General features: G+C 38.3%; 1 protein-coding gene across 5 annotated transcripts in view; it reads left to right on the top strand.

The window, feature by feature from the left end:
- Nucleotides 1–24,289, top strand: part of AP1S2 (adaptor related protein complex 1 subunit sigma 2) — a 36,559-nt gene extending 12,270 nt beyond the window's left edge. The window contains exon 5 of one of the 5 annotated variants that reach the window (XM_073355790.2): nt 20,981–24,289. In XM_073355790.2, the coding sequence (XP_073211891.1) occupies nt 20,981–21,028 (48 nt within the window). In that variant the 3' untranslated portion in view covers nt 21,029–24,289. Of the gene's footprint in view, nt 1–6,104; nt 7,188–7,714; nt 8,273–8,325; nt 10,705–15,714; nt 18,227–20,980 lie in introns of those variants that run through there. The other 4 variants (XM_073355771.2, XM_078854113.1, XM_078854114.1 and 1 more) reach the window with 4 other exon arrangements.
- The last annotated feature ends 98 nt before the right edge of the window (nt 24,290–24,387 follow it).

Below are 24,387 nucleotides of genomic sequence, written 5' to 3'. Positions count from 1 at the left end.
AATTTTACTTTTCCTTATGCATCATATTTTTGTGGATGAGTAAAGGTCATGTGGCCAATTTCATCATTGTTAACAATTCCAGTTAAAACTGCTAATTGTTTTTAATAATACTTGACACTGTAACAAATAAATAACACAAACGATATAGTTTGCATTGATATTGTAGCATGGTGATCCCAGGATTTGAGAAACAAAGTTGGTAAGTTTACATCTTTTATTGGACCAACTTCTGTTGGTGGAAGAGACAGACTTTAGAGCTGCACAGACCTCTTTCAGGTTTGAAAAAGGTTAATTGCCTATTTCATTTTAAGAAGTTTCTTGCAACATGTGTTAACCCTTTATTCTTAACAATCTGTCCCACCTTGTATACTCTAGTTACCTTTTCCAGACCTGAAGAAGAGCTCTGTGAAGCTGGAAAGCTTGTCTCCCACCAACAGAAGTTGATCCAATAAAAGATATTGCCTCACCCACCTCGTATCTCTGAGTATAGTACAGAACAATAATAAAGTATCCATTTTTCACATAGGAATATAGGAATTGTCATTCAATAATTCAATGGTGGTCATTAGTATGAGATACTGTCTCCGACTAACACTGTGCAAACCTACATAATTGTCCCAATACAAGTTACAGATACTATTTTTATATAATATATATATATATATATATATATTTAATAATACGTAAAGAATTAATCTCCTTAAACAAAACCATTACCATCAGTGTTTACTAAACAACGAACATAACCGTTAAAGGCTTGCCAGCTGGTGAATTTTTTTCTAGTAACCACATTTCAAAATAGTTTTGTAATCTTTTTTTGTAGGTGAATTTTTTTCACTAGAATTTCCCAAATCTTGTTCAACCCACATATTATCACTGGAGGTTATTTATTCCTCCATGGGTCTTCAGAAGAACAGGTTGGATATTTCATTGTAAATATTGGTGTTTGTTTTCATTGGAAGTTCCAACAGTTTGGCCAGAAGGTCTGTTGGTAAATCAAAATTGTTTACTTTTTGTTTCCCTATTATTCATATAATTGTCTAATCCTTTACTAAATACTACTAAAGGATGTGCTTCATGAAAATTAACAATTAGCTGTATTTGTTTAATCTTTTAAAAATATCTTGCATCCTAATTTCAGTTAGTGACCTCTTGTCCTTGTATATGAGGAAGAATAAGTGTATTTTCAATCTGTTATTCCTCTATCTACTTTTTTGAAGGTGTATACTTTTTTTTTTGGTATTAAAAACCTGCTTCTCCACTGAGATAAGCAACTTGTGTATGGAAGTGGAGGCTATTTTGGAATTGCCGTGAGAATTTTCCATCAGAGGAAGAACTTATCGACTGGAAAGAGCAACTACATGTAGACTGTAGGATTGTGTATGGTTCTAAAGGCTGTAATATGCCTTCAGTAGTACACCAGACCCTCTCTAGAATGTGCGTCTATATAGTGCGAATTCGCATATAAGGGGGTCGTGGACACGGATCCCAAATTTAATTACTTTAATTGGAATTCATTTTAATGTGGTTCCCGCTGTAACGCGGTCCCTGCATTAACACGGTACTGCACATGGATCCCAAATCCCATGTTCTAGCGAGGGTCCAGTGTATATAACCGTTGTGCATATAAATAATGCTAGCAATAGCAATTTTTAAAAATAAAAATCCCCGAACATTTTAACCTGTATAAGGGATCTCTACAAGCGGGTGGGAACATAATTTTTCACCATCTCTATTAGAAGATCACCTCTGTAAGTAGCTGCTTTTGTTTGTCCCCCTTGAGTGATTGCTTAAGATAGTTTTACTGTATTCAAGTAAACAGAGGCTGAAAAACTCAGCCACTGGTGAGTGGAGCACTTTCTGTGTGAATGTGGTGATTTCACATTCAGTTTCTGCAGAATCTGATCTTTCATTTAAAAATGTTTCTAGCCCTTATAGTTATGAATATAATCTTAAAGTATAAAGCAATAAAATACTGTTGTCTTGACTGTTGTCAGATTTGGTGCTTCTGCTATTGCCCATATTCCACAAAAGCAAAAGAATTAATGAGAATAGCAGAGTCTTGACTAATTAATGCAAGCTTGCATATCATGACAGTATTATTGGGAAATGTGTTCTTCATACATAACTCCCACTGACATCAGTGGGAGTTGTATATGGGACACATCTCACCATCATACCTTTAGACCTCAATCCTTTAGAAACTTATACATATGCTTTATTTCATGCAAGGATTTTTTTACACTGAACATTTTATTTGTATTTTATAAATTAAGCTATATTGTAGGAACCCTGGTGGGAAAGCAATACTGTGTGTGTCAGTGGGAGGCATTCAGTTAATGAAGTGTCCGAAGATAGGGCAACAATGGAAACCTATATATTGATTGGGAGACATTAAACTCCCAGGGAGATGTAGGAAGTGGTGGTGTTGATTTAAGTAGACAGCAGTCTTCCCCTAAATGTAATACTGAACCAGTGTCCCAACATGTCAGGAGGGTGAAGGGGAGTGAAGCTCTGCATTTTGGAGGTGTAGTCTTCAGGAATTATTTCACATCTCATTCCGATCAGCCGTACTTGTAGGAGATGCTAAGGCATATTAAGCAACAGTAGAGGTGCCAGCCAGCCACAGCAGGGCTGTGTTATTGCCCCAACCCTTTTTTCCATCTTTCTTGCCATAATCTTGATTCTTCTTTGTGACTGCATTTCTTCTGGAATTGGGATTGAATATCACATGGATGGCCAGCTCTTCAATCTGTGACGTCTTCATTCTAAAACTAAAGTCACCAGGACTGTTATTACTGACCTTCAGTATGCTGATGACTGTGCTATCGTCACGCACATTGGCTTGCAATCTGCCCTAGATCTCTTCTCACATGCTTATCATAGCTTGGGACTTTCTCTCAACATTAGGAAGACTAAGGTGCTCCTCCATCCTGCCGCAGAACAAGCTGCTCCTGTTCTCCCACAAATTGTCATTGGTGGTGAACTCCTGGAAAATGTTGAGCATTTCCCTTATGTTGGTAGTCACCTCACCTAGACAGCCAGTCTTGATGTGGAGATTGAACATGGGATCCGTTGCGCCAGCGTATCTTTTGGAAAGTTGCTCCGTTGTATCTTTATTGGAAACTAAGATCCCAGTCTACAATGCAGTAGTAATCCCCACTCTTCTTCAGGGAGTGAGACATGGGTGACATATTAAGCTTCTGGAGTGGTACCAACAGTGCTGCTTTAGGTAGATTCTCTGTATCGGATAGGAAGACCATTGCACCAATGCCAACATTCTCTCTGCAGCTAACATCACCAGTGTTGAGGCAAAGATTATGAAACATCAACTTCACCAGGCTTGTCATTGTGTATGGATGGCTGATGCTCATCTTCCATAGCAGTTCCTCTTTTCTCACTTAGTCATGGTAAGAGGACCCGTGGAGGACAGAAGAAATGCTGCAAAGACATCCTGAAAGTATATCTTAAGAAGGGAGGCATTGATCCCATGAATTAGGAAGAGCTGTAGTGATGGCATATCATATGTCAAGCCTCATCCCGTTTTGAAGAGAATCGCCTTGCTCAAGAGACTGAGAACAGCAGAGGAGGAAGGAAAGGGTACAGCATCCAGGCCAGCAGTTGTACTTTTTCCAAGCAACCACCTGTCACATACGTGAGAAAAACCTGTAAAGCACGAATTGGACTCCTCAGCCATCTTAAGTTTCATCAATGACTTATCCCCATGGCAGACATCATCCTAGTATTGAGGGATAGCCAACAAAGAAAGAGATGTTAGCCCTAGTGTCCTGGCCAGATACAGGAAAGACGATCTCATACCTATGGAACTGTTTTGTGACATGTTGGGGTCATGAGATTTGGGTTCTGTTGTGGCTGTGCCATAGATTTCCTGTGATCTTGAGCAAGACGTTTAATCTTTGTGCCTATCTGATTATACATTTTTGTGAAGATATATTGATGTTTGTGAGGAGCTCGAATACTGTGGTGATAAATGTTGTAGAAAAGCCTATATGTAAATAAAATACTTAAGCACAGTTTGGGAAGCTACATTCATCCTACTTAACTTTCCCCTGAAGTCTCACTTGCTTTCTTGTATCTTTTAGTGCAAGATGTGGCTGTATCTCTGTGCTAGGGTTGGGGGAGAAGTGTATTACTTTCTGTGAGCCACTTTGGAATCCTCTGGGATAGAAGGCTCTGTAGGCTCTAACTGTGAAATAAAATAGCGTTTGCACAGCTTTTTTCTTGAGATTTGGGTAACTTGTTACAAAATATTGAATTCCAAAGCAAACTGCAACAGCTTAACCCAAATCAAGTCAATTATTTAAATGTTTGTTTTCAAGCTTCTAACTTGAATAGATATAAATTATTATATTCTTTCCTGCCCAGTTAGTTACTTTTGATGGAATGATGGAAGTAAATGTTTATATTTTAAAGTCTCTGTCCCCCATGGGCCAAGAAGAGATTGCTAAAACAATGGATATAACTTTTATGAACAATTCATATTTAGTCAAATTTTATGTAATGTAGGTTGAACTAGTTGTCATTCAGTTATACTGTGTGCTGTCATTGGGTGGTACAGCAATTTATAAATAAAATAGTTCTAAGATAATTTCTTTGGTAACATGACATATATGGGGTACATGGTAGTGTGGTATCGAGGATTGATCAGCACTTGTTTGCAATGACTTGCAGAAATATGGTCATCCCAAAGCCATGCTAATAAAACTTCTAAACCGTGCCACATTGTCATGTATTCTTTGTATGTGTCTGTTTTATAATTACTTAACTCTTCATAGCATTATATCTGAGCATAAAATGTGATTTATAATCTTTAGATCCTGTTTTTATATTTGTTTTATGGTTGGCTAGATGTTTGACTACTCTGCTTGTAGTTGGATTTGTGTAAAACGTTTTAAAAAAAGTATATAAATTTACTAATATACTTTCCATTAACTGTTTTTGAGGCTACTGTTAAAATGTCCTAAACATATCATAGAAGTAGAGCTGGATTTGTGATAGATAAATTACAAAAGTGTGCATATTTGCAAACTGCAGGAATATTGGAACATCACCCTGTTGGTTAGTATTACTTAGAACAATAGAGATCAAGTTTCAGAGTAACAGCCGTGTTAGTCTGTATTCGCAAAAAGAAAAGGAGTACTTGTGGCACCTTGGAGACTAACCAATTTATTTGAGCATAAGCTTTCATGAGCTACAACGTCCGATGAAGTGTACTCCTTTTCTTTTTGCAAATAGAGATCAAGTTCTCAATTTGTTAAAATAGTGGTAGGCTAAGCTGGTGTTGCTAGTTTAGTGTGGAATCTATATTATAAAAGTTATAATTTTTATATTTTCTATATTATAAAAGTTATCAGCCTTTTAATGCCACTAACCATGCTTTCTTTTATGAACAACCAACAAACTTTCTCTTGTTTTTGGAGGAATAGGAACCAAGATAGATGAAAAGCTGCTATGCGAATTTCTCTAAATAGAAAATAAGTTTTTTAGTTAGGAAACATGATTGTGGAGAATTTTCACTTAATGTATGCTGCTGCAGGTTTTCAAGCAGTTTCCTAGAACCTTAAAATCTCCTCATTTCACCAATTCTGCCTCCCAAAAAATTTGTTCAGCTGTGTAACAATACCCCTTCCCCTCTCCCCCGCCCCTTCAATTTTGTTCACATGGAATTGGATAGGGGACTTCAAAATTTACATGTCTTTTTATGAAGGACGTTATAAAAAAGAGCTGTGTCCTCAAAAGCTTCATATATTTAAAAATAAAAATAGAAAATAAATTCTTAATGTCACATATGCCAGCTGGAAAATGTCTTCCTCTCTAGTGCTAGATTTAGTTTTCTAGAACAGCTAGCTGTGTTCAAAGTACTACAAGAAATCCCAGTGATACTTCCTATTTAGAGGCTCTCAGACTCATTAGTACTAATTGGAAGTCCTTACCATCTGATAGCTGTTCAGTAGCCTCTGTGGTGCAAGGTCTAGTGAAGAGCGTCCGCGTTCCAAAACTATTATCATGAAATTATCAACAATCTCTGTAGACATGCCAAGGAATCAGTATATCTGCAATCTAAACTACCATTTCATCCCTAGAGATGCTCTATTCCAGAACAGGCTTGAGGCATGCTGTGACAAGGCAATGTGAAGAATCTTGCATTGCCATTGGATGTATCATACTTACTTAGAGGATTTTACCTACTGGAGTTATCCGTCAATGTGCACAATAAGTTCTCTGAACAAATAGAGAACATCCTGCTTTACAATAAAGCTGCTACTACATCTTGTCTCTCAAATCCTGTGTTTCCTGTTTAGTGACTTTTTTATAATCTACATTTCAGTATATTTCATACTTTCCTTGAATCAACACAATGCTGAAGAGAGTAATATATAATGTTTCATATGTACAGAGGCTTTCCAGTTGCATGGAATAGCTTGCCATGTAGTGTTCTCACCCTCTCTTTGTTCACGTTATTGCTAAAGATGTGTTTCATGAGGCTTCAAAACAATAGGAAAAAAATAGTAAGTTAACACTACATCTGTCCTCCCATTGTGTCCTGTTCTGTGTCTTGTACTGTAAGTTCCTTGTGTTGGGACTGTCTTTCTCTGTCTTGTATAGTACCAAGCACATTGTTGGTGCCTTTTTAGCAGTAGCTTCTGTTATGTCTATCTCTACGCAAAAGAAGAAATTTTGACCAAGAAGATATAAATTCTAGTGCTGAATTTTAAGGTCCGTAACAAATAATTGCAGAGTGTTTTTAGATGTTAAGCCAGAGAATCTATATGATTGAACGTAGAAAGAAAATTTTTTTTACAATCAGTAATCTAAATAAATTTGATAATCCATTGACATTTGTACTTAATTCTTCTACTGTTTTTAGCATTTTGTATATAGTAATGCTACCTGAAAATAATTGCTATGAATTATTAACATACAGAACTTAGTTGTTGATAATGGTAACCAGAGGAGAAGTGATGTAAAAATGGGGTTGAGTAAATTTTGTATTAAAATACTTGCTCTAAACTGCAACAGAGAGGAGTATGGTAGCTAATAAGTGAACCTATGATGTAACTTTTGCCTTATACAGGCATAAAACCAATTTTGCTGCAATTACAGAGCAGTATTAATGGTTTAAAAAATCAGTTTTCTGTGTGAAATGCAACCACAGGGATTAAATATATACAAAATATTGTTGTAGCTTCCTGCTGATACTTTATAAATCTTACGGTTATAAGTAGTGAACAATTGATATTACAGTTCTTTCTTGTAAGAAAATGCTCAGTTGGTTCCTGGGTGGGGGTTAATTTTTAATGTGGGTTTCTAAACAACTTTCAGTAAACTTCTTTTTTTTAAGGTTTAAAACTCCTCTATCCTTAAACTTTATGCTTCTGTTTAAAAAATTATCAAAATCAAACCATAGTGAGCTTTTTCTTACAATGCAACTTATTGGGATCCTCAAACAGATGTTCTTCATCTTTGCTAGTTGCATTTTTCCTAGCAGTGGACTTTAGTTAATCTAATGAAATTATTTGTTTTCTTGAAAATCAATAGCAGCTGAAGTATACTAGTGCTATAAGTAACTGATTTTATTTTTTGTATGAAGTTCAGAATATTTTTTTAGTGTATCTAGACAAAGCCACCTACAAATAATTTGTTAAAGTAGTAACTATGAAATTTTCACTGCTGCTTGATTTTGTGTTTGTAGAGCCAGAATGAAGACTGGGGAGGTTTGTCTGAGGATATCTTATGATTAAGAGCAGTCTAAGGCCTTAGCCCTTTTGACCCCCCTCTAAATTGGTAACTACCAGATTTACCATTTTGGTGGCATGGATTAAATGGGTGCTATGCAGAGACTGTTGCACGTGTAATGAATTCCTTGCCTGATGAGTAAAGGATATACAGAGAAATTATGGGTGATGGGCTTAATCTTCTGCAACATTTGCATGATGGTATTTGGAGAGTGCTTTGGGTGTTCTGTTTTATTTTCATTTTTATACTAACAGCATCAGTTTGAAATGTGATTTTTTTTTATGAGTTTTGTTTTGGTGTTGGTAATTAAGTGGGTTAATGGAGTTTAGAGAAGTAGTATACCAAAATGAATTACTAAACAGATGTTTGGCTTTGTTTACTTGTAAGCAACCCACTTAAACATATGTTTACTGGAAATTGCACTGTTACCTCTGGTAGGCAAATGACATGGGCCCCTGTGTAGAATGGGTGCTGCTTCAATTGACTGTATATCTAATACTGGGTGATGCTGCATGAGAGAACAAACTTATTTGCATATATAGTGCATTGCAACATATTTTTGTGCAGGCCCCTAAGAGAGGAATACATTGTGGCAGTGTTACAAAGAAAAGGTAAGACTGTCTTCAGAAAGTATACACCTGAAAAATGAGTCACTTTGAAAGCCTATTAGTCAAGGTCAGTTATATTTAACTACCTTTATGTAATGTATCAACTTTTATGGTGTACAGATGCAACTAGGAATGTTTTATTTCAAGTGTAGTTTCAGATATATAAAGATTGACTTAATTCATTAGACCAGTTGAATGTAAATGTACACAAATTTTGCAAGTAATGAAAGGAAATTTCATCTTTAAGAAAATACATTTTGCAAAGAATGAGTTCAGATGCTCAGTTTGCCTTTTATGATTAGAGTCATAATTTTGGTTTATGTGTGTGATACATAATTATTTTAATGGTTAAATTTTCTTAAATATGCCCAATGGCCTGTGATGGGATGTTAGATGGGGTGGGATCTTAGTCACTACAGAGAATTCTTTCCTGGGTGTCTGGCTGGTGAGTCTTGCCCACATGCTCAGGATTTAGCTGATGTGTTATAGTTGGGGTTGGGAAGGAATTTTCCTCCGGGGCAGATTGCCAGAGGTCCTGGGGGTTTTTCGCCTTCCTCTGTAGCGTGGGGCACGGGTCACTTGCTGGAGGATTTTCTGCACCTCGAAGTCTTTAAACCATGATTTGAGGACTTCAGTAAGCTGAGACATAGCTTAGAGGTTTATTATAGGAGGGGGTGGGTGAGATTCTGTGGCCTGCGTGTGCAGGAGATCAGACTAGACGATCATAATGGTCCCTTCTGACCTTAAAGTCTATGAATCTGAGTCTTTTTTTGCCTTTTAAATAAAATTTTGCTTGCTGTTCATTTGATGACTCCTGTGATGGCATCCAAGAGTGCGGATAAAGTTTTGACTTCAAAGGGGCTGGATTGCACTACACTGTTTTATCCTACATGAACGTGATTGCCAGCAATTATGATTTACATGCTGCATGCATTTTAATAGGGTAAACAAGGAGAAAAAAATCAGGTTCATGTCAGCTAACTACAATGCTTTTAGTTTGTTCTGGTCTACAGTGACCACGAAATTGCATTCAAAATCATGCTCGTTAATACCATTGTTGGCATCTGTGTTTAAACAGTAAAAATCTTGTGGCCCTCATAGATTCAGTTATTACTTATCTAGATTTAACATTATTAATGACTTTCACTCTGGAATTGATTTGGAGGAAGGGAGTCTTCTTACTTTTTTGGAAAGTGAGGGAGTTCAGCGTTGTAAAGCATGTGGGAAGAGGGGAGGGGACTTGATAAATTGTGTAGGATGAAGATTTAGGGCACAAGAACAAAAACTTGGATTAATTCAATAAAATTAATAGGCTGGTTTAAGGGAAATAGAGAATAAACTTTCATAACAATGCATTTGTTTGTTTGGAATATTTTTGAAACTTAGTTGGGTGGAGCTCCATGTGAAAGCCTTACAGCACTTTTTTCATGCAGTTAATTGTCCTATAGGATGGAGCCTTCATTAGAATTATTGGCACTTACTGTATCTTATTAAAACAACCTCCAGTGTGGCCTTTATATAGTCCTACACGCCATAGGAGGGTAGTTATTTATAATGATATAGAAGATACATACTAAATTTATATTTGAAGGACATTCATTAGGACATGGGTACTCGAATTAGGGGTTGTGCTGTCATCCTGCCTTTCCCATGTTACATTGCCAAATAGGAAATGGGTCTTGGCTAGATACTGGGTACCCGGCATGGATGAGAATTCCTAGAGGTAGTTTGGGGCTACAGTATGGCAGATGCTGAGTATTACTGACCTTTGGAATACACCATTTATCAATTAACTGGCAGGTGTGAAGCGTTGCATTCTAAAGGGATTAGCACCTTTGTTCCAACCAGATCAGGGAAGAAGTGGGAGAGGTTGAGGGGGGGAAAAAGACACCCACTGAAGACTGATTACACTGAATGAAGGTTCAGCTGGTACTTCTGTTTCCCCAGTAGAGAGCAGAGGAGGAGAGGGGTCGCTACTGTTGTGTGTCTCACCCTTTCCTTGGCTGGTGAAGTGAAGACTAGGGAAATGACAGTTTTACTTCACTGTGTGCCTGTGTAAAATTTTTATATCCTTGCAAAATAATGCTTGAATTGCCTAACAATAGAACTGCAGAGAAAGTGAACAGTTGCAGCTTTGTACAGAGAAGTCTCTTATGAAATATTTCCTGGTGACTCAACCTCTATTTGCTAAACTGATCTAAGATCTGATGGATTCCTGTATAATGTCTCTTTAAACAAAATCTTACTGTTGTAATTATTGTTTTGTTTCTTATATTTACATGGCTAGGATCTGTAAACCTGTTAATATTTCCTAAACAAATTGTGTGTGTGTGGGGGGGGGGGGGGAAATCATTCATTTTGCAATCTTATCTTCAAGTGCATTTTTCCTTGAAATCTCTTCCAATTGATAGTTGTTAATGAAGATTTCAATCTTAATCAAGACTTCTCACTGTTCCCCCAAAGATAGTTTGCTGCTTTGACCAAAAACACTACTGAAAAATGGACTACAGTTATTACCAATTCTATACTGACTACTGATTTGTTGCTCCAGTTTTGTATTTGTTTAGACTAGGAAAAGTGATCAAGGTTGGCCTGAGGTTAACCAAGACGTTTCCACTCACAGTTTAATGCATTTCTCTCTCCTACCTCTAAACCCCTACCAGAAAAACAAAACCAACCTTAAAAATCATCCTCTACGCTACGCAGAATATTGATCCCAAAAATGGAGCAGTAAGAGACTCTATGAAGTCCACTAGGGATTTCACTATTGCTATTGATTTTATGTAGAAGGTGTTCAGATACTACAGTGATGGTGTATGCATCATCATTTAATGCATACGTACTTAGAGAGCTAATATCAACTTTTCCCTGATCTAGACACAATATTGCCTCAGTTTAACTATTACGGACATCAATCAGCTAAATTGAGGCGAAAGTTGTTAACCTGTATGTTTATGCTTGGGAAAGGATTAAGGTTATGTTGGGGTTAGCTAGATATTTTAGCTAACATGAATCTCATCTGAACCACTTTCCTAATGTATACAAATCCTTGGTGACAGGCTGGGATTTTCAGAGGAGCCTTACTTGCTTTGGTTCCTTTGAACATCCTTCCCTTAAGAAAGACTGTCATTTGAAGTAGTACTCATGATGCATTAATTTCCAAATAAGTATTTGAGAAAGAGAAATCTGAAACCAAGCTCATGATGTCAGGCGAAGTGTTGGAGTTTAAATTTTCAAAAATGACTAGTGATTTTCAGAAGTGGGTGGTTGATGTCACAACGTGGACAGTTGTGCTGCAACTGTACGAATACAAGTCTATTGTGAGTAGACCTAACTGCTGCGTTCCAAGTGCTTCTAAGCCCACGGGGTCTGGGTAGAATCTACTAATTGTTTGTAGTCCTGGGTCTCTAGGTTGCACTCCCAGGCTCAGACCTTGTGTCCTTCCTTGGGACATGGAACTCCACAGTGCAGCTGCCTAGGCCCTGAAACCAATGTCTGATTTTTCTGAGCCCCCAGTTGCTTAGACACGCTCTCTAGAGTTCCGTCTAGGCAGTGGAACTCAAGCTTCTGGTTTAACACCTTCAGGGAAAATGTGGCATGGAAGCAAGGAACATCAGCTTAGCAAAGGAATTTCTTAACCACAGTTACTCTACTTGTGAAGTATTTGAAAGTTACAGGTCTTTGAGAACAGGCCTGAGACACATCCCTCCCGGGCCTGATCTAGTTCCTTCTGAGAGTCTGAAACTTATCAGTGTTCAAGCTGAACAGAGGCCTTTCTGCCCCTTCTGTTTCCTGCACATCTGGCTTACATGTGGTGATGGTCAAGCCCCCTGCTTCAGAGCAGCACCCCTTTTTAAATGGCTCTTTAAATGTTTCTTCTTTTGCCATGTGGCCAAGCTGAGAAGCTGCAGATTCATCAGCCATGCTAGTAACCAGGTGTAGAAAATTCATTGTTCCATATGTCATGGATTTACAGGATCTGTGTCATTTCCTAACCTTTAGACAGTCCCTGGGGAGGATATGTTCAGTGTGCTAGACCCCCAAAGGGTCACACTCTGCCACAAGGGTAGGCTACATAGCCTCAGTGGCTCCAAAACTGTGCTTCTGGGCTCCAGCATTCCTGTTTCCCTCACTGTGAGCTATGTGCCGCAAGTCCCAGTGAAGTAGATTCCTGTTCAGAGACTTTTACTCCCTTCAAAGACCAGTGCATTTCAGCAAATATTTGCTTTTCAAAACAGAGTAGGGTTTTTATTGTTCAGCTGGAATTACAGCATCAGGAAGCCCTTAGGTTAGCATAGAGGAAACAAAAGTTAAGGCTTATTCCGTATTGGCACTGAGGCAAGAATAAAAATAAGTCTAATTTGGAAAGTACAAAAAACAGCAAGGTAGCAACTGGATAAACCATCAAATGAAGGATTAGGGCATTCTTATTTGTCATGTACCAATCCTGCAAGAAATTGAATTATTCAGAGGCAACCCCCTGTGCTGGAGAGAAATTGGCACTGTGTTGGGAAGATCTTAAATTAACTGGTGAGTTCTTTTTGTTGAGTTCAGTAAATCTTCCTTCTCCCTGACCAGAAAGTGCTTTCAAGTACCTGTGAGATGAGGGATAGCCCAGCCAGGTGGAATAGTGGCAGGTGCCGGACTAGGGGAGGGGAGCCCAAGACCCCTTCCAGGAGGAGAAAATGATACACATTCAAGGCTATTTCACATACCTTTCCCAAATCTAAATTGGGGGCAGATAGTTTAAATGTACTTACTAAGAGACACAGTAAAGTTAAAATTCATATACCATTGTTAAAGAGCAATTTCTTTAGACTCGTTAACAAAATATTCAAATAGGCAGTCTACTATCTTGCAGTGCAGTGCTTCCCCATGTCCACTAACTTGCACCACTCAATCAGCACAAGGGAAGCTGAAATTTCCCACAAGTACCCTGTAGGGAATACCTCTTGCGTGGGGGAGATCTCAGTAGGTATAGAGCTAGCGCCTACGCCTCCTTTCCCAAAGGCCACAGCACCAGGGCCCAGCGCTAGAAGATGCCTCCTCCTTGAAAATATGCCTCAAGAACTCAGCTGCATCATTGTAGCACTTCAGTGTAGACAGTATGTATGCCAATGAGAGAACCCCTCACGTCTGCATAGATAATCCACGTCCTCGAGAGGCGGTAGCTAGGTCAACAGAATAATTCTTCTGTCTCCCTAGCACTGTCTAGGCAAGGACTTAGAGTTGTTTAACAACACTTAAGGGTGTGGATTTTTTGCATGCCTGACTGACACAGGTAAACCAGCCTGATTTTTCTAGTGTAGACCAGGACTGAAACTTTCTCTTCACTATTTGTTAGTTTACATCTGTTTTGGGTTGGGCAATGAGAAAGTTTTCAAACTTCAAGACCTATCATGCCATAGCATTTTTACTAGTTTAATCAGAGCAGTTCATATCTGAATAAGAATCCATTATAAGTTTAAACCAACCCATATGCCACTTGATTGTTGCTCTCCTACCAATGGTATATGTAACATAGTTTTAGAAGTGCTGAATTAGTCAAATTCACTTGTTTATAGTCAATTTTTAAATAACTGGGGGGCTGCAATGTTTGGGTCGCAAACATTGCGGAGTAACGTTACTTCCTCAAGAATGGTTTCCATGGAAATTGGGAATTATACATTTTTATTCTTTGTGATTTGTTAAAAACATTTGACGTGAAACTGAATTGGAGATATTTAAAGACCAGCTATATGGGGGGTGTTACGGATAAGATTAGCAAGTGCGGAAGTTTTTCTTGTAAGTATTTCCATCCCTTTTTAAGAATTTTGTTTGTATTGAGATTTCTTGTTGACTCCTGGAATGGAAAGTGAGACAATGTCTTTAATTGGCATACAGTAAAGGTTAGTAACTGACAGGGAGATTTTCAAAAAATGCCTGACAGACTGAAAAGTAAATGTCCCCAGTCAACTTTCAGTGTGGCTTCTGCTCCTAAATCCCTTGAGCGCTTTTGAAATTCTGACCCAAATGTCCTCAAGACATCATAATGCATTGCATAAAGTGAACATGTGTTGTGAATGCTGTGTGGGTTTTAACAACGTACTGCAACTGAAGCGGTTTTTCTAATGTGCATATTCATAATGCAGTCCAAGAGCAAACTGTTATTTTAATAATCAAGAGTCTTTTCAGTGAAATAGTAAGATTTAATCTGTGAAAAGTTTTTGATCAGGACCCTGAGTTAGGGAAGTCTTGCAGTCATTAAACAAAAGTGCTTTTTTGAGAGGAGGGAATCTTGATAGTATCTGGCCCCTCTTCATGAGACATACACATTTTAAAACCACAGAAAAATGAATTGTTGCAGCTGAACCTCTTGGAAGTACAAATGGAATTCTAATTTTTGTAGAATATTCCTTTAACTTCCTTTAACAATTTGTACTATGCTGTAGATGATAACTGTAAAGAAAAAACATACCAACCCATCATTTTGGTAAATTTAGTTGAAATACAGTTCCTTTCTGAATATCTGATGATTAAAATATTTGTACCTTCAGAGGCAGGACTCACACTACAGAATTTTATCAGAAAATTCTGATCTGCACTATCATCGTTTCAAATGCATTGGTATTAGTATGCGGAGCCCTAGTGTGGGCAAGTCTTTGTTGGCTGGAACTGGTGCAGATAAAGTGTTGGTAGCACCAGCCATAATCTGGTTTAAGGTAGTTGATATGGGTCCTTTCCACATGTAATGCACAGTAGAAGATTAGATAAGTTTATAAAGCTCTCAGTATCCAAACACAAACATTTTAGCAGCATATTGTTACATGGATGTTGTATTCACCACTTCTAAAGGAGCTGTCCTAACAGTATGAAAGGCAATCTTCAATCTATGAATGAAATTTGTGGTGTTTATATAAAGGAAAGAAAAAAGGGACATCTTTTCCCAAAAAAACAAACAAACAATAACCCTACTTGGAATAATGATGGTGCTTTGTCTACATGAAGCTTTCTTGGAAATCTCACTGGGGCAGTGCTACTACTGGTAGCAGTGGTGAAAGAGCTTACGCAGCTGGATCTCCAACATGTTGTAACCCATGTCTTCTGGATCCACTTATATTAGATCTAGATGATATAGTGGTAAAAATGCCTGTGCCCTGTCTTAGTGCTCCCTGCATTATATCACCAGTGGAGGAGCATTAATGGTAGTACAATGGTAAAATATTTCCCCCGAAGGGCTAGTGGAGACAAGGCTAGTGTGTAGTTCTATATTAGAGATAGTATTGTAAGAACCTTTTGGCAAAAATATTTATTGTATATCTGTCCACCTGTGTACTATGTGTAAGAATGTATACATTTCTTTTTGTAGCCACGTCATGAATACTTTAATGTCCCAGTTTACTAAATGACTTCATTCATCATGCATGCAGAATTTCAGAGAGGAGATAGACCTGACTTATTCATGGCAGAACTTTATCCTCAGCTTGGTGAAATCAATCATCTTGAACACACTAGACTAAACCACAACCATTATCTTTGCTGTTGTACTTTTCTTCTCCCCTTCTGTTTGTGTATTCTCATGTCTCATCTTGATATAACTTGTTCTTGTCAGCATATGATCTCTTACGGTGTGAAAAGTTTCAAGTCTTTTGTTTAACATTTGTGTGGAAGTCGTTCAGCTTGAGTAAGTGCATATTGTAACATTACTTGATCTTTTAAATATTTCAGCTGTGATGTTACTTTAATATACGTATAAAATTGTAGTATACATCAGAAGTTTATAGAGAAACTAGTGATCCCATGAAATAGTGTAAGCCTTATCTTTTTAAAGTGTGTATAGAATATATACATACATATGTATAAGCTTTGTTTAGTTGTAAAACTGTATACATCTTTAATGAAAAATGCGAAAGTAAAATGCATTTTCCTCTATCTTTACTTTTAATTTCTTTTGAAAGTATTTGTTGGGGGCAGTGGTGATTTACTGTTTGTTTTGTATAGAGGTAGCGGGGAGAAATTATGCCCAATCATTGGCACTTAAGATAGATAATGTTTTTGTAATGTCACAAAATCTCAGAGTTCTAACACTCTGATTTGTGTTCAAAGGTTGAGTACACTTCAGCACTTGTCCTCCTTTTATAGTAGTAATGGTTAAAATTGTTACCGAAGTACATTCCTTTGCAACCTAATACTTCAGAGTTGTAACTTTTTGCTTTTACTATTCAGTCATTACTAGCATATTAAAATCTTAATGTTCATTAATCAGTATTTGTAGTTTGAAATGTATTTAATCGCAAAAGGAAGACTGCTTTAAAGATGTCTATTAAAATAACTATCCTGCGTGGATGCAGAGCCAGGATGAAGACATATACTTCACCCTATATTGCCCACTAAAAGTGAATGTTGTTACATTATATAGAGCTGGTTTATCTTTAAGGCAAAGATTACATACATTTAAATAGAAAAGAACTGGTTAAATAAATTGACCACAAACAGTTTAAAATTTCAAAAGTATTTCATATATGGTAATGCACTACATTTTAAATGTCTATCTGACTTTAAAAAAATTGGGGGACATGAAAGGGGAATTTTTGGATTTGATTTTGCAGCATTTTGGAATATGTTATAGAAAATTAGATCATGGGGTGGTTTTCCATTTCCAAGTTTGTTACTCTTCTTTGTAAGACATTAACAGTTTGTGTGAACATGTGCAGTTGGTTAATGCTACTTTAATCTGCATTCTCTCGTGCCTGTTGGCTTAAAATGCTACGCATTGAGCTGTAACAAGATGCTGTTTCTCTTATCTGTATACAGCTGCTTGCTTTTAAATGACTAGATAATGAATTAGCTTTCCTGGCATGTCTGAAATAAAGTATTGCATGCACTTCTGTCTCATGTGAATGACTTTTTTTTCAACTCTTGGTTCTGGTATTTCAAATGTGTATTTGTTACCTCTGTTAAATTCTGTATTGCAGGTGCCATATAAAATGTTGTAAAAAGCATTCCATAACAGCTAGATAAAAATGTATGCTAATGTTTTCTAAATCTAAAAAAACACAAATAGAACTAAATATAGCATAGATCTTGTCCATGTTTTTTTAAATCTTAAAATGATTCCTATAGTTCGTAACAAAATGTTTAAAAATATCAAGGCATCCTAAATTGGAATGATGAAGGCAGTCGGTAAGAATTCACGATAAAATGTGTCTGTCAAGACTATTGCTTATCGCTATTGTACAATAAGCATACATCATGATTTACTCGTGAGGTCTAGCTCTAGATTTTTAATAACACAGTCAAATCCCATTGAATTTTATTTGAGTCATGAGTGAAGCAATGCACTTAACTACACAGGATCAGTTAGCTGGAAGAAACTTTATTTTGAGTACAGTAAATACTTTTACAATTAAAGATTATCTGGAATTTGAATATACTGTGGCAGAAAAGTTCCTTAGTGTACAAAAATTGAAGTGACAATATTAATCTGTAGTTATCATGTAGTTTATTGTGAAAAGTATTTTTGGTCATTTAGGAAATAATCAATTTCACCTCTGTAGTTTTAGGTTTTCAAATCCATTATAATTAAAAGTTAGAATCACAGAAATGTAGGGCTGCAGGGGACCTAGCAGTCATCAAATCAAGCACCCTGCCCTGAGGCAGGACCAAGTAAACCTAGACTATCCCTGACAAATGTTGAAAAATTGCATTAAAATAAACAGGATAAATGTGGACATCAAGCTTCCAGCAGCTTGCATGAGAATTTAGCAGTTCTATTTCTCTTAATTCAACCATCGGAATAAAGTTCAACCCTCATTTATTATAATAAATGCTTAAAATTAGTGCACAGGGAAACAAATACTTAAAAAGACACTGTCAACTCATTGTTTTAATATAAAAAGAAAAGGAGTACTTGTGGCACCTTAGAGACTAACCCATTTATTTGAGCATAAGCTTTCCTGAGCTACAGCTCACTTCATCGGATGCATCCGATGAAGTGAGCTGTAGCTCAGGAAAGCTTATGCTCAAATAAATGGGTTAGTCTCTAAGGTGCCACAAGTACTCCTTTTCTTTTTGCGAATACAGACTAACACGGCTGTTACTCTGAAACCTGTTTTAATATACTTTTCAATTTTTTTTTTGTTCTGTAATATTCTCAAAGCATGAAAATGCTGTTTCTTTTCTCGCCAGTTTTGATACTTCATTTTAGAACAGGGATGGACAAATGTTTTGGACTGAGGGCCACATCTGGGTGGGGAAATTGTATGCAGGGCGGGGGCAGGGGGTTGGGGTGTGGTGTGCAGGAACGGGCTCAGGGAAGGGGGTTGGAGTGCAGGAGGGGGCTCAGGACAGGGGTGCAGGAGGTGTGCAGGGTGCGACAGGGCTCGGCAGGGACTTGGGTACAGGGTGCAGCAGGGGGCTCAGGGCGGGGACTTGGGGTGCAGGAGGGGTGCAAGGTGCAGGCAGGGAGCTTAGGCTAGGGAGTTGGGGGGGGGACAGGGTGCAGGAGGGGTTTGGGCTCCGGCGCGGCGCCACTTACCTAAAGTGGTTCCGGGGTGGCAGCGGCGCACACCGGGGCCAGGGCAGGCTCCCTGCATGCCTGCCCTGGCCCCACACCATGCCACTCCGGGAAGCAGCCAGCACCACAACCCAGCGTGGCCCCTGAGGGAGCCGGGGGGGGGGGGGGGGGACACACACAGGGCTCCTTGTGCTGCCCTTGCCACATCTCCAGGTACCTCCCCCGAAGCTCCCATTGGCCGCAGTTCCCCGTTCCTGGCAAATGGGAGCTGTGGGGGGCAGTGCCTGGAGGCAAGGGCAACGCACGGAGCCCTCTTCTCTCCACTCCCCCGGGGGGCCCAGGGATGTGGTGCTGGCCGCTTCTGAGAGCAGCGCGGGGCCTGCAGCACCATGGGGGGCAATCCCGTGAGCCAGATCCAAAGCCCTGAGGGGCCAGATTCGGCTCACGAGCCGTAGTTTGCCCACCCCATTTTAGAATCTTTTTTTTTATTATTATTATGGAGTAGAAATTTGCAAAAGTATTTTTAACATTTTTATAATTGATAGTATGCCAAGGCTCTTTCACACCAGCTTCCATGTCAGTACAGGTCTGAGAATATTTAAATATTTCTTCAGTGGGAAAACATATCTGTGGGTTTTACATGGTTGGAAGTGAGATTTTTATGTCCTTGGCTTTATTAGAAAGGGGAAATTTTTAATTTTATTAAAAAGTGGGTGGACTGAAAAAATCCACAGGATTTTCTTAATCAGATTGTAATAACATTGAGTGATTTTAGTCTCCTTTTCGTACTTAATTTCCAGGATTATTGATGGAGTTTTATATACATTGAGGGTAGAATGGACCTCTTGGGTCAAATGTTGGGCGTAAGCTGCTCAACAGTGTCCTTTCAAAGTACAAAAATACACCTGTTTCAAGTGAAGTGGAACTGTCTTAATACTTAACTTTATGCCTTTAATAGTAAATCAGTGTGTACACATGGGTTAATCTAAGATTAAAAACTTGATCATTCTATGTATTACATGTATAGAGGTTAAATGACTCATTCTGAAGTGCTAGTGTTACAATACTAAACCACTTGAGTCAAATAGATACAAGACTAGTAAACTGACACTTTTAAAATGCATCTAAATAGTCTGTAAAACTAAGCTTTCTGAAGATTTACTGCTAAATTGTAATCTTTCTTTTTCTTGCTTCATGACATGCCTTGTCTTAGGATGCTAAAGTAAGTTTTTTTTTTTTCATTCTCTGGGTGCTTTAAAATTACTTTGGTTTTGGTTTCATAAAGACACAGTATCACTTTTCATTGACTATGATGATGATGCTAGTAATTGTGGAAATGGACAGCCCAGTTTTTCTAATTGGCTAGATCTTCTTCCAGTTGCTTAGAAATATTTCTTCAAATTCCCAAAATGAAAGTCGGATACAGACTTTAGTATATATAAATATGTTAAACACTTATTTGTTTTATTTGGCCAAAGGTCTTCATTGAAAATTTAGTGCAGTACCTTTAGGAAAGAACTGGTTCCAGAAGTTTATACCTGGTCTAGAATACTAGAGCACAAAAACTTGGGCTTCCCTTCACTTCAAGATTGGCCATTTCATCCTTCTCAAATAGTTTTTATCCAGTATACAATAGTGTCTCTATCTGGGAGGGCTATTTTGAGAATTAATACTGTTGTTTCTGTCAGACTAGGACCTGTTGCTTCCAAAACTTAGGTTTAAAGGATATTGTAGCTGTACAGTACGTCAGCCATTTCATTTTTACTTGAGGGATTTTGGGATCTCCATAAAATATCACAAAGTGAAATAAAGTTAATCCATTACATGATTTTTAAAAATTCATGTCTGTTTTTCTAAGTTGTGACTTGTTCCATGATGGAAGGTCTGTTGATTTATTTTCTTTTTAGAGTTAAGGGTCATAAAGCTTACAAGCCATCCCTGTAAACCATGACAAACTTCTTAATCCTTTTAGAAATGCATCTGATGTCATACATATAAACTCACATTTTTCTTATGAGTTTTTTTAATTAAGCACTTTCCATATTAACTTTCCACATATAAGCTTGTTTAGTAGGAGCACAGGATCTGTTTACCACTGTCTCAAATTTTCCCTCCACAGGAAGCAGAGACCCCACGTAGTGTACTTGAAGAAATTGGACTCACATAAATCTCCTCTGAAGTCTCCTGGTGTTTCACATACTGTAAATGTTCACTGCCATCATTTTAATGTTTAGCTAATGGTGTAAGATGCTGTTTGTCAGTATTACTGTTTTGCTAAGTTGCTTCATTCAGGCCTACAAGAAAATATCCCATTTAAAGTTTTAAAAAAGGGAACAAAAATTTAAAACCTACAAAAAAGGATAAAAGAAAGGGATTTCAATTCAAGACCTCTCTCTGCATTTGAGAGCATCATAGGTGACGACTTCAGTAATTATACTGTTTTATAAGCACCAGTGACTTAAGGAAACAAATGAATCAGCTTCAATACGTTGTCATCTTTAACAGAAAGGAAAGTACATGTGACAACTTTAAATGTGAAACGTAACAATATGGAACTTGGTTTTATGCAACCAAAGACTTATTTGTTCATCTACATTTTATGTCAACATTTGTGAAAAATCTGCTTTTTTCAGTTAATACAGAAAGATTGGGAATTAACTGTTTACTATGGAATTTTTTTCATTATACCAAAGAACCCTATTATGATCTGTATATCAAACTGGTATGAGCTGTTAAGGTGGCTTCATTTTTTAGGAACAGAGCTGCAACCAGACCATTTGATAGAAATGGAAGTATACAATACAAAGATTTTTCACACAAGTACATGAGAGTTAATGTATTATAAAGGGAATGCAGGTTGTAAGAAGTAATTTGTTTATTGGAACCATCCTGTTTTAACATCAATATTATTGCTTAATCACTGTAGACTTGTACCTAGATTATGTACTTTGCCCTTCTGACTATTCAGATGAGTAGATAGACAATGTAAAATACACTGGGGTAGCACTTGACATCATGGAGAGAAGGGAATAATCTAAAGGGAAAGTTAAAAATGTGCAATTTAAAAGTTAGAGAGAGCAGGTGAGTAAGATAATATCTTTTATTGGATCAACTTCTGTTGGTGAGAGAGTTTTTGAGCTTACTACACTTCAGGTCTGAGAAATGTACTCTGAGAGTCACAGCTAAATACCAGGTGGAACAGATTGCTTAGCATAAGTAGTTAACACACATTTCAAGGGACCATTCAAGGTGAAGTGCCCCACTAACACCCCTCCAGTCATAGGGGGAAATGGAAAGGGGGAGAAGGCAGCTGGCGGAGGGTTGTTAGTCAGCCCCGGTGCAGCCTTCCCAAAAATGGGGGGGGACCAGGGCTCCTGCCCCTTCTGTGGCTCTGCCCGAGTTCCTGCCAAGCCGGAAGCTGGAGCAGGTTGGGAGCCGAGGACTCTCCACCTGCCTAGCGTTTGCGGGGGTCCCTAGATCAGCCCATGATCTGTGTCCCCGCCCTGCAGGCCTCCTGCCCAGGGTAGGTGGAGGGCTTGTGGCTTTTACCCCAACCCAGCTCCAGCCGGGGGATAGGGCCTCGGAGCTGCAGCCCGGCTGTAGTAAGAGCCACACAGCCAGTCAGCTGTGAGGAGGCATGGACCTTTCACCTGCCCTGGATGGGGAGCCCAGGGGCAGGGACATGGGCCAGGGACTTCTCTTTGGCCCCCCACCCTGGGCAGGTGGAAGTGTTGAGTCAGCGGCACAGTGCCGCCTGCTGCCCAGGCTCCCCAGCCGGGCTCCAGTTGCTGGCCTGGCGGGGTGGGCCTCGGGCAAAAGTCGGGGGCAGGGCCTGTGGTGAAAAGTGGACAGGCCAGGCCCATCTGCTTTCAAAAAGTGGGAGGGCCATAGCCCCCCCATTCCAGTGCTGATGTCAGTGGGGCATAGATTGTTGTGATAAACCATAAATCCAGTGAAAATTATAAGACACAAACACGACATCACCTGTGGATGAAAATTTTTCTCAAAGTGATCACTCTATATCTGACGTATCAGTCCTCATCCTCAAAGGAAACCTGCCCAACACTTTCAAAAGGTGAGCCTCTGAGTTTAAATTCATAACTTTGCTAGACACTAAAAATCATGGACTGAACAGAGACACTGAATGCACGGCTTATAACAACAATCTTGTATCCACTAACAACCCCCCTACCCAAGCTGCCTTCCCCCATATTTCTTCCGCCCCTAGAACTGGAGGGGTGCTAACAGGCCACTTGACCTTGAATGATCCATTGAAATATGTGTTATCTGTTACGCTATCTGTTCCACATTGTGTTTAGCTGTGACTAAGTACATTTCTCAGACCTGAAGAAGAGCTCCATGGAAGATCAAAAGCTTCTCTCTCACCAACAGAGTTCGTCCAATAAAAGATATCCACCTTGTGTGTTTAATATTGTGACAGACATGGCTACACCACTGCATATAACTAATTTAGAAGTTTTTAGTTTGAACCCTAGAAACAAGACAATGGCTTTGCATTATTTAGTATATTATGGTATGCTCAAGGGGGCATAAGCACCTGTTTTAAAAATCTGTTTCATTAACCTGCTTCATTGCTATATATTAATGTCCTGTCACCGTACATGCAGGTGACATTCATTGTGAAATTACTAAGCTTAAGCAAACAAGCGTTTATATACGGTACCACCAAACTAATTAACACTGAGGTCCTATTGAAAATTGGTGGGTTTCAGCGTGTAAATGAACAAATAATCAAGGGTAATACACCACAAAATATACTTTTGTTCATTTACTTTGACAGTTATAGGTGTTTTGCAATATAATCTACACTTCAAGTATTTAGTCTTATGAGATCTCTGTTCAGAACTCTGTTCTGTTGCTAAGAAGTCAGTGCCATTTTTTTTCTGCAAATTATATGTGGAGTAGCAAAGTTCTACTGTGTGTATCTGCAGTGATCACAAGGTGAGTGTTTTTCTAAGCTTGTTCTATTGGAACTGACCATAGGCTCCATAACATTTCAGTTTGCTCACTTGACGTAAGCAGTACACCACATTTACAGTATTCATTTCCACTCATCTCATGTACAGAACACAAGCCTCTCAAATCACTAGAATATCATGTTTGAAAAGGTACACAAGACCCCTGTTCTGCATTTCACTTGTCGAATATGTAAAAAAAAAAAAAAAAAGGAGATACAACTGGTATGGGATGGCCTGCTGTTTGTGCTGTTGAAGTGATTGAATTTCCTTCATTTAAAATGTCAATCTGAAAGCAGTTTTATGTGTTTAAACAAACCTATTTCTAAAGTTTACGCTGTCACTTGTATGTGCTAGGCTGGATTAAGCTTTGTTGTGATTGTATCAAAACCTGTAACCACTGTCTTACAATTAAATTAATGTGATTCTAATAAATGTTCACTTTTACACCATAGCTGTGTGCTTATATATAATCAAAGGTTTAATATTTTTGCAAGGGGAAGAAGAGGATGGGTAAATCTTTGATAGGTAAAAATGCACAATTAAACTT

The sequence above is a fragment of the Lepidochelys kempii genome, chromosome 1 (genome assembly GCF_965140285.1).
Source record: "Lepidochelys kempii isolate rLepKem1 chromosome 1, rLepKem1.hap1, whole genome shotgun sequence".
NCBI classification, from domain to species: Eukaryota; Metazoa; Chordata; order Testudines; family Cheloniidae; genus Lepidochelys; species Lepidochelys kempii.
This window is presented reverse-complemented; position numbering and strand designations above follow the sequence as displayed.